We start from the raw sequence: 16,477 nt of genomic DNA, 5'->3' as shown, positions 1-16,477 counted from the left end.
TATGGCATGACTCCTAATTATCTCTGGTTAATTTACAATGAATTTCCAAATTCAGAACAGGAAATCCAGAAACTGTTCTGGCCCTGTCTCGCGAAAACTTCAATATCTCTTAACATACTGTTCATATGATCGTTTCGTTACTTTCCTATGAAAATAGATTCATCAAGGTTCATTTACACAATTTATTCGCTATTTAATTCCATTCCTACTATTTTTAGCGATTTTTCACATCCACATCACTGCAACCGTCAACCTCTGTCTTTAAGGTAGATTTTACCTACTTCATAATTTCCTTGATTCAACTAGCCCTTTTAGCATAAATGGCACAAAAGATGATCACGGTTAACCATTCCAAGGGCTAATCGATTCCAAACATTTCCACATCTCTTAATGAACAACATACAAAATGATTATGATACCATGCCAAAGTGTATATAAGCCATTTTCGCATGGCTATCCAAATTTATACAAAATCAAAGGGTCTATGACCAACAAACGAAAGAGTAGTCCTATACATGCCATTTTCAGAGTTCAACCAAAAGTGTACCAAAAGGGCTTTGATAGTGTGGACGACTTCGACTTCAATGATCCCGAGTCCGATAGCTGATGAACCAAAATCTATAAAACAGAGATTCAAAGAACGGAGTAAGCATTACAATGCTTAGTAAGTTTTAAGCAGTGTCAACAGATAACAACCAAATTATAACATAGTTGTTCGTATTTTTATTTCACTCTTCCTTCGGGCATACTATCCCTTTACCAAATATGCACATCTCATCATGTATAATAGGCAGATAAATTCTCACTTGATAGTGATCTCTTGTAAACATAGGTACATTTCATATTTTCACCTAACTTTCCACATCGACCAAATGCACAATAATCATAGAGCAGTCTTATTACTTTACTCACATATGCATCATATAACGACCTTGCGATTTAGTCCAAATCAAGCTTAAATATAATCTCAAAATACATACCTGACCAACTTATCGCATTGAATGTATTTATTACCAATTGTTATTGTGAAGTCGTATAATCTTACGCTTTACTCGAATCTTCAGCGAAACCTTTAGTTCGGGGCTTACCCGGACAAAATCTCCACCCGTAGTCATCGGGTCTTTAGAGCTCGGATATAGTACGAGCACGGAGCCTACGGACATTAATCAGGATAATATTCTCGCATAAAGCCTGTGGGCTTTTAACCCGTATATAGTACTGACACAAATGCCCTTCGGAACTTATCACATTTATACACTTTCACATCCATCACATTGGCCACTCGGCCTTATCACATATATACACTTTCACATTCATCACATTGGCCACTCGGCCTTATAACACATATGCACTTTCACATTCATCACATCGGCCATTAGGCCTTATCACATATATACACTTTCACATTCATCACATTGGCCACTCGGCCTTATCACACATATGCACTTTCACATTCATCACATCGGCCATTAGGCCTTATCACATATATACACTTTCACATTCATCACATTGGCCACTCGGCTTTATCACACATATGCACTTTCACATTCATCACATCGGCCATTAGGCCTTATCACATATATACACTTTCACATTCATCACATTGGCCATTCGGCCTTATCACACATATGCACTTTCACATTCATCACATCGGCCATTAGGCCTTATCACATATATACACTTTCACATTCATCACATTGGCCATTCGGCCTTATCACACATATATGTATATCATACATATTTCATATTTTTCTTGTACATCAATTTCAGCAATAGCTTATAAGCAACTCAAATAGTTTCATCAAAGTTTACAACAAAATCACATATTCACTACAAGCAGTTTTCCTGAACAACAGTCACTAAATTGTTTATAACTGGAGCTACAAAACTCAAAATCAATTGCCGTTAATTTTCCCCGAATGTAGACTCATGTATCTTTCATCCATAAAATTTTCAGAATTTTAGGTGTGGCCAATCAATACCAGATTTTTCTTAAATTTTTCCCCTGTTTCACTGTTCGACTAATCTGACCACTCCTCACTACGAATCAAATTTCTCATTGTACAGAATTTAAAATGTGTTATATTCAATTTGTTTTGAAACTAGACTCATTAAGGAGTCTAAGCATATACATTTTACCTTACAACCATTTTTGTGCAAATTATAACGATTTTCTAAAAACAGAACAGGGGATTTCGGAGTCATTCTGACACCGTCTCACACAACTTTAAATATCTCTTTATAGGAAATTTCTTTGCTCACACGGCCTCTTTTATAAGGAACTAGACTAATTGAGCTTTGATTACATATTTTATTCAGCCTATAATTCCACACCAACAATTTATGGTGATTTTCTATAATCACGTTACTGCTGCTATCCTAAGCAAATTATTACAATTTGCTCTTAAATTTCCAAGTCCAAACACTTATGAACTTACCATTTGAGTTTTAAACATATTATGACCACATCATATCTTATTAAATCAACTCATTATGTCCTATTTTGATTGAATTTACTCAACGTTTGATCACTTAAAACTTACCTCGGAAGTGGCCGGCGATTATGTATCCACGGCTATTCGCTTATATTCTCTTTTTCCCTTATCCGACTTTGATCCTCTTTGCTCTTAAGCTAAAGCCGCAGAGCACTTTCGAACACCATCACTCAGCTTGGATTGAAGCATCGGATACAAAACTTTAACCTTCATGTACAATTAATTTGCATTCAATCCCTTAAATTTCAACTTGTAAAGCAATTAAATAGCGCTTTTAGACATCATAGTCTTCATCCATTTAGACAACATTCTTTAACATCTAAATAGCTCATTTATATCATCTACTTAATATTTCATAACTTATCATGCTAGCTGAATATTATTTATTCAAGTTCATCATCTTCATATTCGGCATTAGCATCAAATATAATAGCCCATTTCTTCCCACTTTGCATCTATACATCCATTTAATCATAGTTTGTTCAAGCACTCATACAACAAAATTCATCCAATTTAACAAGAAACAAAACTTAATTCCTCCATAGCCACAATGGCCAAAAGATCTAGACATCTCAATACCGAAATTTCTAACATGGGTTGCCTAACGAATTTGGTAGGGAGTTCAAATTTATCTAACATTTCAAGTAACTTAACACATCCACATAGCTAACATGCTAGTAGTATCAAGACATCAACTAAAATTTTGAAGCCTCTTAGCCGAATCCTAACTCTCCAACAACTCCAATTTCATCCATGAGATAAATAGAAGTAGGCTAACCCTCCAAAGGATGTGTAAACCTCCAAAAGCAACATTGAACGTACCTTAATCTTAAGAACCACCTTGGCCGAACTTCCCCTCTTCTTCCTCCTTCAATTCACGGCCAAGAAGAACCAATTTCTTCTTTTCTTTCTTTCTCAAGTCACGGCAATTGGGGGGGGGGGGAACATGGATGAGACAACTTTGTTCTCATCACCCCTCCCTTTTCATTTCTTTATTACTAACCCTTTATTTTATTCTTTCTCCTATAACACACTAACACAACATGTTTCCAACATGTTTCACCCCATAACATTTTGTCCATTCTCATGCTCATGGCCGGCCACTACTAATTAGGGGGGAAATTGACATGCAAGTCCACCCTTTTTATGTCATGCACTAATAGATCCTTATGTTTTGACCTATCACATTTCAAAAGTGTCACACATAAGTCCTATTGACTAAATTCACATGCAATTTACTAAATCAAAGCTTAAAACTTTCACACATTCGTATTCACATATAATAGTCATAAAATATGACGGTTAATTATTTTTATGACTCGATTTTTTTTTTGTGGTCCCGAAACCACTTTTTGACTAGGGTCAAATTAGGGGTGTCACACCTTTTTTCTCAAGATCATGAGTGAAGAATAATTTTGGTGAAATATGTTTCGTTCTATCACCTTTGATATAACCACCCTTTAATTGAGCTATACATGCTGCATTATCTTCATATAAGATAGTTGACATATTTTCCTGTAAAAACAAATTACATATCTTCTGGATATGTTGGGTTAATAACCTTATTCAAACACACTCTCGGCTTACCTCATGCATTGCAATTATTTCAGTATAATTTGAAGAGGTAGCAGCTAATGTCTGCTTTGTCGACGCCATGATATGACAGTACCTCCACATGTAAATAAATATCCCATTTGAGATCGACCTTTATGTGGATCCGATAAATATCCAGCATTAGCATAACCAACTAACAGGGATTTTGGATCATTTTAATAAAATAACCCCATATCAGTGGTCCCTCTAAGATATCGAAATACATGTTTAATTCCATTCTAATGTTTACATCTTAGAGAAAAACTAAATCTTGCTAACAAGTTTACAAAAAAAGCTATATCAGGTCTTGTATTGTTTGCAAGATATATCAATGCCTTATGGCACTTAGATATGGTACTTCAGGACCAAGAAACTCTTCATCATTCTCGCAAAGATGAAATTGATCTTTATTCACATTTAACGATCGTACAACCATCGGGGTGCTACAAGTCGTGCTTTATATGTTACGACTTCATTTTTCTCATTTTGTTTTCACACAAATATCCATTTATATCCTACCAGCTTTACATATTTAGGTGTTTGGACTATAGGTTCAAAAACCTCACGTTTAGAAAGTGAATTTAATTCTGCTTGTATTGCGTCTTTCCATTTTGGCCAATCTTTTCTATTTCTACATTCCTTAATAGATTTAAGCTCAGGATCCTCATTTTCTTTTGCTATTTCAATAACAACATTATAGGTAAAATTATTGTCGAGAACTATATTTTTTCAGTTCAATCTTTTTCCTGAAGTAACATAACTTATTGAGATTTCTTCATTATCACCATTTTCAAGTACCTAAACCTCTTTTGGGGTTTTTTTTTTTGATTAGTTATATCTTTGGCCTTTTCTTGGGCACTTGCCTCTACAATATTACCATCTTGAATAATTGTTTATTTCCTTTTACGAGGATTTTTATCTTTGGAACCAATTGGCCTTCCACACTTCAGGTATGGAGTACTTTCTTTTGCACTAGCAATTTTCCCTATTGGGATATCGATTCGTATTGGAGCATTTTCAGCTGGTATGTAAGATTTTGTATTTCTCTTTAGGTCAATAAATGAATCTAGTAGTTGATTGGCGATGTTTTACAAATGTATGATCCTTTGAACTTCTTGTTCACATCGACTTGTGCGTGGATTTAATAGAGATAATAATGATCCATTCCATGTAATTTCTTTTACCAGTTGTATTTTCTCTTCCCCTAATGTTGGGAATATTGTTTCATCAAAATGACAATCAATAAACCGTACAATAAATAAATATCTAGTTAATGGTTTAACATATTTAATTATAGAAGGAGATTGATAACCAATATATATTTTCAACCTCCTTTGAGAACCCATCTTTGTGCGTTGTGGTGGAGCAATTGGAACATATATTGCATATCCAAAAATTCTAAGATGGGAAATATTGGCTCCAGACCAAAAGCCAATTGTAATGGAGAGTACTTATTATAACTTGTTGGCCTTAAGCGCACAAGTGCTGCTATATGCAAAATAGCATATCTCCAAGCTGTAAGAGGGAGTTTTGTTCTCATAAGCAATGGCCGAGCTATTAGTTAGAGGCATTTGATAAACGATTTAGCTAAATCGTTTTGTGTGTGAACATGAGCCACAAGATTTTCAACTTTTATCCGAATTGACATACAATAATCATTAAAAACTTGGGATGTAAATTCACCAGCATTATCAAGACGAATAGTTTTGATTGCATAATTTAGAAATTGTGCTCTTAATTGAATTATTTGAGCAAGTAGTCTCGCAAATGCCATGTTACGAGTCGATAATAAACACACACGTGACCACCTACTAGATGCATCTATTAATACCATAAAATATCTGAATGGTCCACATGTTGGATGAATGAGCCTACATATAATCAATTTTCCTTGAGAACAAGCAATACAAGATAAATCCTTGAATTCAATAATCTCTTGGTTCTTTAATGGGTGTCCAATTGAATTCTCGATGATTCTTTGTATCATAATAGATTTGGGATGGCCTAATCGGTCATGTCAAATAGTAAAAGTATGTGGTTCTACAAATTTTTGGTTTGTAGTAGCATGTGACTCAATTGCACTAATATGTGTATAGTATAAACCTGATGAAAAAGTAGGCAGCCTTTCCAAAACATATTTCTTTCCATATTCAACATTTGTAATATATAATTCAATATTTTTCTCAGTCATAGTATCAATATGATATCCATTAAGACGAATATCTTTAAAACTCAATAAACTTCTTTGAGACTTAGTGAAATATAAAGCATCATCAATGACAAATTTTATACCTTTAAGTAATAATATAATAGCTCTTCTAGAGCCTTCAATAAGTTTTGAACTATCCGATATTGTATTAACATGGGTATTACTCATTGTCAAATGAGAAAAATATTTTTTTATCTTTGACTATCATATGTGTTGTAGCACTATCTACAAGATACATGTCTCAAGTGATTTTGGGTATGTAACAGTCCAATTTTCAGTGGAGTCAGAAATAGTGGTTCGAGACCACTAAATCCGATAAATGAGTTTGAAAATTTTATTATTTATTATTTATGAGTTAAATGTGATTTTAGGAAAACTTTTGAATTAATGATTTGTGTTTTAAAAGGAATTATTAGGTTAAGTGATTTTGAAAACGAGGTATCAAGACCTCAATTTCATAAACCGAGCTGTAAATATTTTTATAAATATTTACGAAGTGTCATTAAATTAGTATTAAAATTTCGTTAGAAAATTTTAACGTTTTGATAGTTAATTAATTAAAAATGACTAAATTGAAAAAGGTGCAAATCTTGCCAGAGTGATAAAATAGCCTAAATGTTAGATGAGGAAGGACTTAAAGAGCAATTATGCCTAAAATAAAGGCATGAGGATGCATAAGTAGAAAAGAAAACAAAAATCATGTGATTAAAGGGCAAAATTGTAAATTTTGTGAAATTAACTTAAATAAATTGAATTCTAAACTTTTCTAGGTTATTCTTCTTCAATTTATCAGCCAAAAACGCCATAGGAGAAGGTTTTAAGCTGATTTTATTTATTTTACTTCATATCAAGAGTCTGTAGATCAACGAGAAAAAAGAAAATTAGCAGAATAGTCTCTAAGTACTACAAACTTACAATTCAGCCCAGGTAAGTTCGTATGGTTAAACTTTCATGATTATTTATTAATTTATGAATGATATAATGTATTTATTCATATTTTTATTATCGAAATTAAAATTTATTGTTAAAATATGAAATTGAAATGAATGTTAAAAATAAGTAGAATGCAGGATAGAGTACAATCGTTTTATAGTAAAGGATGAATTGTCAGATAATATTATGGTTGGACCATGGTAATGTTTATATGTAAGACCATAGCTGAGCTATGACATTAATATAAAAGATGAATTGACAGGTAATACCATAACTGGGTTATGGCACTATGAATATAAGTCCATGGTTGGACTATGGCAGTGTTTATATGTAAGACCATAGTTGGGCTATGACACTCTGATGATAAGACCATAACTGGGTTATAACATTACGAATGTAAGACCATGGCTGAGCTATGACAATGCATGTGTAAGACCATAGTTGGACTATGGCACAAAGAAAATGATGTACTCATATCCGTAAGTCATTCCTCGATTTAGTAAAAATTGGTCAAAGACCTATGTGAATAAATTGAAAGATATATTGATTATTAATGATATTAATCTGAAGGAAGTGTGTTCATTGACTATTGTTGTATTTGACAGGGAGAATGTATGATTTATTTATAAGTTAGTTTATTATATTAAGTTCGGTAAGATCAATGTTTAATCTATTGAACTTACTATGCTTCATTAAGCTTAATTGTATTGTTTTATGTTATTGTAGTTTAACGTGTAATCGGGAGATTGGATCAACATATCAAGCCACACTATCCAGTTTAATTCGGTAGTTTTTGAAATGTAAATTTTGGTTTATATGGCATGTATAGTGCTGGTTTGGCAATGAAATAGTTTGAATTGTGGTTGTGAATCTTAAATGTTTGTATGTGTGTAATTAGTAGTAGAATTTGTTAAATCAATGAAATGAGTTAAATGGGTAAGTATAAGTAATTGATGTATATGTAATGTTATACTATGTTTAGAACATGTATTGGTTGGTTTTGATTGCTTCGTTAGGAAATATTAGTGTATTTAAATGTTGTGTGTAGGTTGATGTCAAAAATGATGATGAAAGTGACCTTAAAATAGTTTATTTTCATCCGCACAGGCAAAGACACGGGGGTGTGTCTCAGCCGTGTGTGACACACGACCATGCACATGGGTGTGTAGTCTGGTCATGTGTCCCCTGCACCTTAAAATTTTGAAACAGAATGCTCAGGTTTTAGCACACGACCTAGCACACGAGCGTGTGATTAGCCGCATGATCCAAGTTAGAGAGTTACACGAGTAAGGACACGGGCTAGGACACGGCCGTATGCCTCACATCGAATGCCCACACGGCCGGCCACACCAGCGTGTGTCCCTTGCTCCTAAGAAAAATTTTAAAATTTTAGGAAAAATTCTCTGAGTGTCCGATTTAGTCCCGATTCACTTCTAAGGTGTATTTTGGGCCTTGAGAGCCCATCAAAAGGACTTTATGAGTGTTACATAATTGATTCTTGATTTGTAAAATAAATATAATGAAATATTCATAATTAGTCTGTAAAGTACGGTAATACTCCGTAACCTTTTTCGGAGACGGATAAAGGTTATGGGTGTTACAGGGTCCATCTAAGTTTTGTTGAATATTCATATTCTTCATAAAAAACAAACAAAATATAATATGAGAAATATTGTAAATATTTATTAAATATATATATTATTCTTTATGCAAGAAAATAAAACATACTTAAAACAACATAAAAATGTCAAAATAACATCAATTTTTCTAATGATTCTCAAAAAAATCTATCACATCTAGGTGAGTTATATTATTAAGATCATTAAATTTATCACCCTCGTAGGCATGGTCAGTTTTAGTATTATAGTAAATATCTTCATCTTTTGCCTCCATTTCATCATTTTGGGATATAAAATTTGTCTCCATATGCTTTCCCTTCTTTTTATTAGATGCTTGATAAAGTTTCACTAAATGCTCAGATGTATGACAAGTATGTGACCAATGTCTCTTCATACCTCATCGGTAGCATTTATTTTCAACAATCTTTGAAGGATTATTTTGGCCACTTCTTTCTTGTCATTCATTCTTATTCTTTTTTTGGTGGTTAGAAGTATATCATTGTTATGCCACCATAATAACGATTACTATTACGTCCTCGACCACGTCCTCCACCACGTCCACGACCACAGCCGTGACCTCTATATTTTCTATTTTCATAATTATTGTGTACTGCTACATTCACTTCAAGGAATGGTACAGAACCAGCCGGACGAATTCCATGATTTTTCATCAACAGCTCATTATTTTGTTCAGCCAGCAAAAGGCATAAAATCAATTCAGGATACCTTTTAAAACCTTTTTCATGGTATTGCTGCTGTAGGAGCACATTAGTATCATAAAAGGTTGAAAATATTTTCTCTAACAAGTCCTCATCAGTTATGTTTTCTCCATATAATTTTAGTAAAATATAATTACTTTAATTTTATTATTAATTGATATTTAATTTTGTTATTAATTATTATATTTATTTTTGAAAATATTTTTATTATATTTTTATATGTTATTTATTAATTTGTGTAAACTAGAATTAAAGTTGAAAAGAAATATTGACCATTAAAACATGATTTATGTATAAAAAACCTACACATTGGAAGTGTAACATCAAGCAATGTGAGTGTGGTCACTTTGTTTGGGATTCCAATTTTTATATATTGAAATAAAGAGAGAAGGTCCACTGTCCACATGCACTCACATCTTAGCCTGCAATCACCTTTGGTGGAGTGACATGTCATTTGAAACACATGAAAATCAATTTCTTGGCTTTGAATAAACTGTTGCGATCCACTTCACATGATGCCCCATCTGCTCGATTCGGGACCTCTTTGCCATTGTGGGATCACCCTAATCTTGGATCAGGACACCTCTGATTCTAGTTTATGATTTTATCCTCATTACATCAACACTTTGGTCCATTTCTTATATCAGTCCTTGTATAATGTAAAAGTTGTGAATTTAACCTTTGTATTTTAATTTGATTTTTAAAATTTTAAAATTTCAATTCTATCTAAATGATTGTCATTAAATTATATTATTTTCAAAATTTTGTTCGTCAAATATATTATTATATGTATTATGTCATGTCAACTTGCTATTTTCATATAATTCTCTTAGGAAAACTATGATATTTTTAGCTAATCAATTAACATGTATTGTTTAAGTTGAGATTGAAATTTCAAATTAAAAATGATCAAGTTATAATAGAGAGACTCCATCAATAATAAATGCATAGTATAGGGACAAACAGCAAAATGTGACCAATACTTAGGGTGAGAAAGCATGTTCCAAATTTATTTGAGTTAATTAGATAGAGATGAGTAAGTGAATCAATTAAAAGAAATTTCGAGCATCAATTAGCTCTCCAAATATCTCATGTATAATCAGTATTCTTAGTTTGTCTATTTGTCAACTGATTGTTCTCCCTTTAAGATGAATTTAATGAGGAATATTTTCAAGTTTAATCCCTTGGGCTAATTCCTTTTCTATTTATTCTCAACTTCCCCACACTCTCTTCTCCTTAATTTTATCAGACTTTGTGTATGCGATCATGCACTAGAAATTGTTATTAGTTTGAAAAGAAAATAGTTGTGTAATTTTCCAGTGTATTTAATATTAGTTTTAGAATGCAAGGATTAACAAAATAGTTCTTTCTCTCAATTAAATTTGTTAGTTTATCAAAACCCATGTAGCCATTATTTCTGAATAGAATAGATTATATACTAAGAGATAATATTTTGTTAATTTTTACGGTTGAATTTATTTTCCATATTTATATTTCTTAAAATTAACCCTTTCGAAACCAAAGTTTTGTGTGATGATTAAAAGAGTATACGTTTGATGCAATTTAGCAGCAAACGGTAAGAAGAAATGATAAAATGATTTTGCGGGGCTCACACTTTTTTAGCCGTCATGTCTCTCGACAAAACAACTGCAGCGGGCTGACATGGCATAAAGTTGTGATGCAATCTCAAACTGCTGTCAACTCCATGACTTCTTTATTATTAAAGATCGCAAATATGTACATACGGACGTCAAACAAAGCAAGCCATAAATACATACACAACACAGACACAAACTAGTCCACTTTATTATACCAACTAGCTATAGCAGGTCGTAAAGAAGAGAGACCTGCTAAAATCCTAGTGGAACCGATTTTAAACACACATACACACACACACACACACACACACACACAAACACACACTATGGTATATATATATTGGCCTAACATATGAAATAAAAGCAGCCTCAGAAACGGGGGAGAAAACAGAGATCGAGCTGAAGGCTGCAGTGCATATACTAAGGTACATAGCTTACATATCCCGTACGTGGAAGACATTGGGATTCTTAACGACAATGTCATACATGTGAACGGAGCCGAACTTGGAAAAGTCCTTAGGAAGTGAAATGAGGTCAATGGAAGAGTGCTTGTGGTATTGATAGAAGTCAGGGTCACCCCCGTAGTACCTTTCCCACCCCAATCCTCTCAATATATTCTCAAGAGATGAGTAGGATGATACTGCCTCACCTGATGGTAAGTGTACCAACACCCTTCTCTTCGGACTGCTTTCCAACCGGTATACACCATTGTTAAACACCCACACTCCTGACATTTTTGTTTTGTTTTTCTTTTCTATAAAGGGGAATTAAGAAGAAAGAAAACTACTGTAGATTGTTGGTGGTGAGGGAAGAAGGGGAGGCGAGGGGGTCTATATATATACATAAATACATGTGTGTGTCGAGGGGGACACATTAAAACAAGAGGAGCATGAAATAATGATATGGAAAGGTAAAGAAAGAAGAGTTGATGATGGACATGTTTGGTTTTGGTAGAGAATCCAGATATTGTGGGACACCATGGGTTTAAATAACAGGGTACATGGATGCCTTTAGGATGTAATTTAGGGTACACATACCATCCGTGGGGGTGTGGTTTTTAGATTGACAAAGAATCTAATTTTTCTTATTTATATAAAAAAATATATATGTATGTTATGTAAGTTTTCATTGCTTTTAGAGCATGGAATCTTGTTTTATGTTATATAATAGGGTGACTCATTGGAATCGTTTTGAAAAGTATAGCAGTGGAAGGTATGTCTGCATATTCTATCGCTGGTTGAAGCCAGCTCACTTATTATTAACATCACGAGATGTCCACGTGAAAGAAAGCCGCACGCCGCACAATTTTTGTCCTTGGACTGATTTTGGTGAAAGGCAGAAGATACCCACCCCCCCTTCCTTATATTTCATTAAACATCAACTAATTATATTGCTACAAATAGGGTTTTGAGTTTTGATGACTGAAAAATGGCAATAGTATGGAAAAGTTGATATTGTATTAACATAAACTTTTACTAATTTTAGTTTGAAGAAGTTATAAGTGAATTTTAGAATTTAAGAAAATTTTATAATTTGTAAAGAGACAATTTTCTATTTTTAAGAGGGGTAGCACCCTTGCCCGTCACACTACTAGATATCTATCCGCTCTAATTACCGTACTTGTATAATGAATGAAAACTTGTGTGAACACCGGAAAAGGAAATCTATTTAATTAAAAACTAATGTTGATATAGAAATCAAAGTCAATTCGAAAATCATTGGAGCCTAAAGCAGCAAAGTGAAAACAGGACCACAACATTAGGTTTTAGTCATCTTTATATGAGAGACTAGAAATTTATCCTCAATGTTTTTAGTTGGTAAAAAATGCAACATAACCCACATGGCATCACATGGGGTAGCTAGCCGGATGGTCCTTCATGCCTGTCTAGTCAAATCTATTATTACCATGAACTTTGTCTTCGATATCCGTCCTATGCTACATTATGAACTCTACTTTTCTTTTCCTTTCTTGTATTTTTCCTCATTTACAGTTGTTTGGATAATTTTTTTTTATTCTGTGTAGGATATATAAAATGTGACTGTTATTCTTAAAAATTTTTTTGGTGAAGATGCAAAGTTCCTTATTATTACATTCAATAATGCTTATTTAGATTTTTTCAAGAATTAAGACCAAGTCCAATTTTTATAAAATATTTTTTACACAAGACTGTTAATTCAGAGCGCCATGAATAGAATTACATTAACACACATTTTGGAAAATTTTCTTAAATTATTTTTGAAAGTCTTTAAGTAAAATAAATACAATATAAATTGTATTTGTTATAAGATATTATTGAAAAATTGTCTTTTGACAACCAAAATTTATCTAAAAATAACTATATTATCTTATAAAAGTTAATGATAACAAATGCCTAATTAAAATTAAATGTACGAGAGTGGAGGAATATAGGAATCTCAATTGGATTTAAACAAATAGAAATATTTATACAATCAAAATATTATCATAAAATATTTATTATTAAATACTTATAAATTGTAATATATATATTTATTATTAAAATATTAATAGAAATTATTATTAATAAAATATTAATAATAAAAGTATAATTAATATTAAAATTTATTATTAAAATAAAATTGTAATATTAAGTAATTAAATTATAGTAATAATTTATTATATACTATTGGAAATTATAATCTTGATATTTTTAAAAATAAAATTAAAAATTTTATTAATATAATAATATTTACTATTTTTATTGAAAATCATGAGCTCTTTTTCAAAAATTGTTTAAGAATTAAATTTATTTTTCTTTAATCAGTGAATCATTTTTGGTCACACATATACAATTAGAATTAATGATGTTCCAGAACCTCCTTTTCGAGTTTTTGAGTCAATGGTGGTCCTCCCAAGTCTTAACTGGCAAGGAGAAGGGATAATGGCTTGTGCAAGTGATTGTGCATGCCTTTATCAACCATTCAGACACAAGGGGCTGCCTTGCCTTTAGTTTTTCTTCTTCTTTATTTGTGCTCCTCTTTAAGCATGCCACCATTCCTAAATGACACAGACCCTTCATTACCCATTATATATATATATATCTTTTGCTAAATCGTCTATCGGCCAATCTACACACTATATATATATATAAGATATCTTTGGCTTATCATTCCCCCCCGTCTTGGTTTTGGTTATAGATAAAGATTTCCAACTAGTAGACCTTAACTTCTATTCCATCCTACACTAACTACATGGCTTTTAAGTGTTTTAGATAAGGATAAAAGATTTGAAAAAGTTGAATGGCTATATTTTTAGTGGGGTGGGCTGACCACGGACATAAATGTTAGGCGCAACAGCTAAACACACTTTCTGTTTTCAGTTGTGAATGAATGATAATAATAAGGTTAGGATGAAATGAAATTAAAAGAGGAACTCCAAAATAGTAATAACATGGATTGGAAACGTTCCAATTGTATGATATAGAATTGACATGTGGAAAGCAGAAGTTAAGACATGGTTGGAAGGACCAGGTCGGAGTGAAGGAACCCAGAAATGTAGGCAGATTCAGAGCGGTCCAGCCTCCAGGTTCGTGTATAAGTAAAGGCATAATGGCCAAGTGGTAAGGCAGGATTAAACAGGCTTTGTTTTAATCAGCTTTCCACACAGAAATGGGTGTGAGTGCGAATGCCAATACTGGAGCCTTCCTCGTCTTCTTCATCGCTGCAATCTTGCTGGCCTTGTCCACTACCTGTACAGCTTTAAACATCACTAAGTCGCTTGCGCCGTACTCTGATTACAGCACTCTCAGCGATCTTTTCAGTAAGACCAAGCTGACCGATGCTATAAACCGTCGCCAGACCATTACCATACTAGCCCTGGACAATAATTCCATCCAATCCATCACAGACAGGTCCAGCGATGAACTGAGGAAGATTCTCATGAATCACATTATCCTCGACTATTACGATAGGCAAAAGATCCAAAAGCTGGGGAAGAAGAGCGCCCTCCTCACCACCTTGTATCAAACCACTGGTTCCGCTATAAATCAACAAGGTTTCGTCAACATTACCAGGATAGCACGGGGTGAGGTTGTATTTGGCTCCGCCGTGAAGGGTGCACCCCTAGTTGGTAAGCTTTTGGGGTCTGTCATCGCCCAGCCTTTCAACTTATCTGTGCTTCACATTAGCACACCCATTGTAGCTCCTGGCTTCGGCGATGCCATCCTTGCTCCTCCTCCACCCCCGGGTTCTTCCAAGCCCCCGGCCGCTGCTCCCAAGAAGTCCCCCAGTTCCCCTGGTCCATCCGAGGAAGAGGAGGATGAAGATGAAGCGGAGTCCCCTTCACCATCAGAATCGCCGGCTGAATCTCCTAAGGCCGGGAAGGCGAAGGCGAAGTCCAGGTCGAAATCGCCTCCTGAGCCCGATTCCGACAACGACGATAACGCTGAAGAGCCTACGCCTTCAGCTTCTTCTAGAGTAGTGTGGTTAAGGGTAGGCGTTGCAGCGGTTATAGGATTGATCGCAAGTTTAGTAGCATTATGAGGAAGTTACGGTAAATTGATGAAGTGGAGAGCGATAACATATTTTAGCTTTATATTCTTAATTATATAGTATAACGAAAGCCGGGCTTGAGAATAGCCTAATCCCCGTTATGACAATAACTGATAGACAAGGTATAATTAAGGATTCCCATTTACTTAGTTTTATATTAATGTCAGATATCTTAATAAAATTCCTAGTACTTTTCTTGATCAATAAACTATCACGTCCTTCATGTCTCGTAACAACAATACTTGCTGCTATCAGCTCTACGCTACAGCTATATAACCACAAATAGGGTATTTAGGTGAAAAAAGAAAAAAGAAAAATGTAATAAATATATATATTAAAAATTTGGGGAAACTACATCATTTCACAACCTTATAAAATTTATTTAAAACAATTCTCAATGTTCAAGAAAGAGTAATATACAATTTTGAAATCATTTTGGGTCTTTAAAAACATGTTAAAACTCATTTAGTTTATAAACCAAAAGTTTAAGGCTTATCGGCTTAAAGTGGAGTCATTCGGGTTAAAAGAAATAAGAGTTTTGCAAAACTTGAAAATTTAAAAACATTTTCATAAAATCATTGATCCAAGTTTTGATTAATTAAAAGACTTTAGAGACAATTTAAAACCCTTTTGAAGATGTTAGGGGTGGTCGGAGGTGCTTGAGACCCAAAGTGGACCCCAGAAAATCAAAACAACTCAAAACAATGTGGTTTCTTAAGTCTAGGGCACTTGTTATGATACGATCTCGCCTCGGTGAAATGATTTTAGTTGTTTGGATGCCCGATCGTTAAAATGAGAAGTT

The 16,477-nt window shown here is 33.5% G+C and overlaps 2 protein-coding genes across 2 annotated transcripts; one reads left to right on the top strand and one right to left on the bottom strand.

Moving 5' to 3' along the window:
* Positions 1 to 11,247: 11,247 nt before the first annotated feature.
* On the bottom strand, positions 11,248 to 11,964 carry LOC108486000 (flowering-promoting factor 1-like protein 2). Its single transcript, XM_017789831.2, has one exon. It carries the CDS (start codon positions 11,898 to 11,900, stop codon positions 11,601 to 11,603), a length of 300 nt encoding a protein of 99 aa, XP_017645320.1. The 5' UTR covers positions 11,901 to 11,964; the 3' UTR covers positions 11,248 to 11,600.
* A 2,625-nt stretch (positions 11,965 to 14,589) lies between these two features.
* On the top strand, positions 14,590 to 15,883 carry LOC108485897 (fasciclin-like arabinogalactan protein 3). Its single transcript, XM_017789742.2, has one exon. The coding sequence runs from the start codon at positions 14,794 to 14,796 to the stop codon at positions 15,664 to 15,666; it is 873 nt and encodes a 290-aa protein (XP_017645231.1). The 5' UTR covers positions 14,590 to 14,793; the 3' UTR covers positions 15,667 to 15,883.
* Positions 15,884 to 16,477: the final 594 nt, after the last annotated feature.

Source organism: Gossypium arboreum, chromosome 6 (assembly GCF_025698485.1).
Source record: "Gossypium arboreum isolate Shixiya-1 chromosome 6, ASM2569848v2, whole genome shotgun sequence".
Taxonomy (NCBI): domain Eukaryota; kingdom Viridiplantae; phylum Streptophyta; class Magnoliopsida; order Malvales; family Malvaceae; genus Gossypium; species Gossypium arboreum.
Note: the sequence above shows the minus strand (reverse complement) of the source record. Positions and strands in the feature narration are given on the sequence as shown.

Excerpts from the sequence above, each read along its gene's own strand:
- LOC108486000 (XM_017789831.2), bottom strand. The coding sequence starts at position 11,900 with ATGTCAGGAGTGTGGGTGTTTAACAATGGTGTATACCGGTTGGAAAGC.
- LOC108485897 (XM_017789742.2), top strand. The coding sequence starts at position 14,794 with ATGGGTGTGAGTGCGAATGCCAATACTGGAGCCTTCCTCGTCTTCTTC.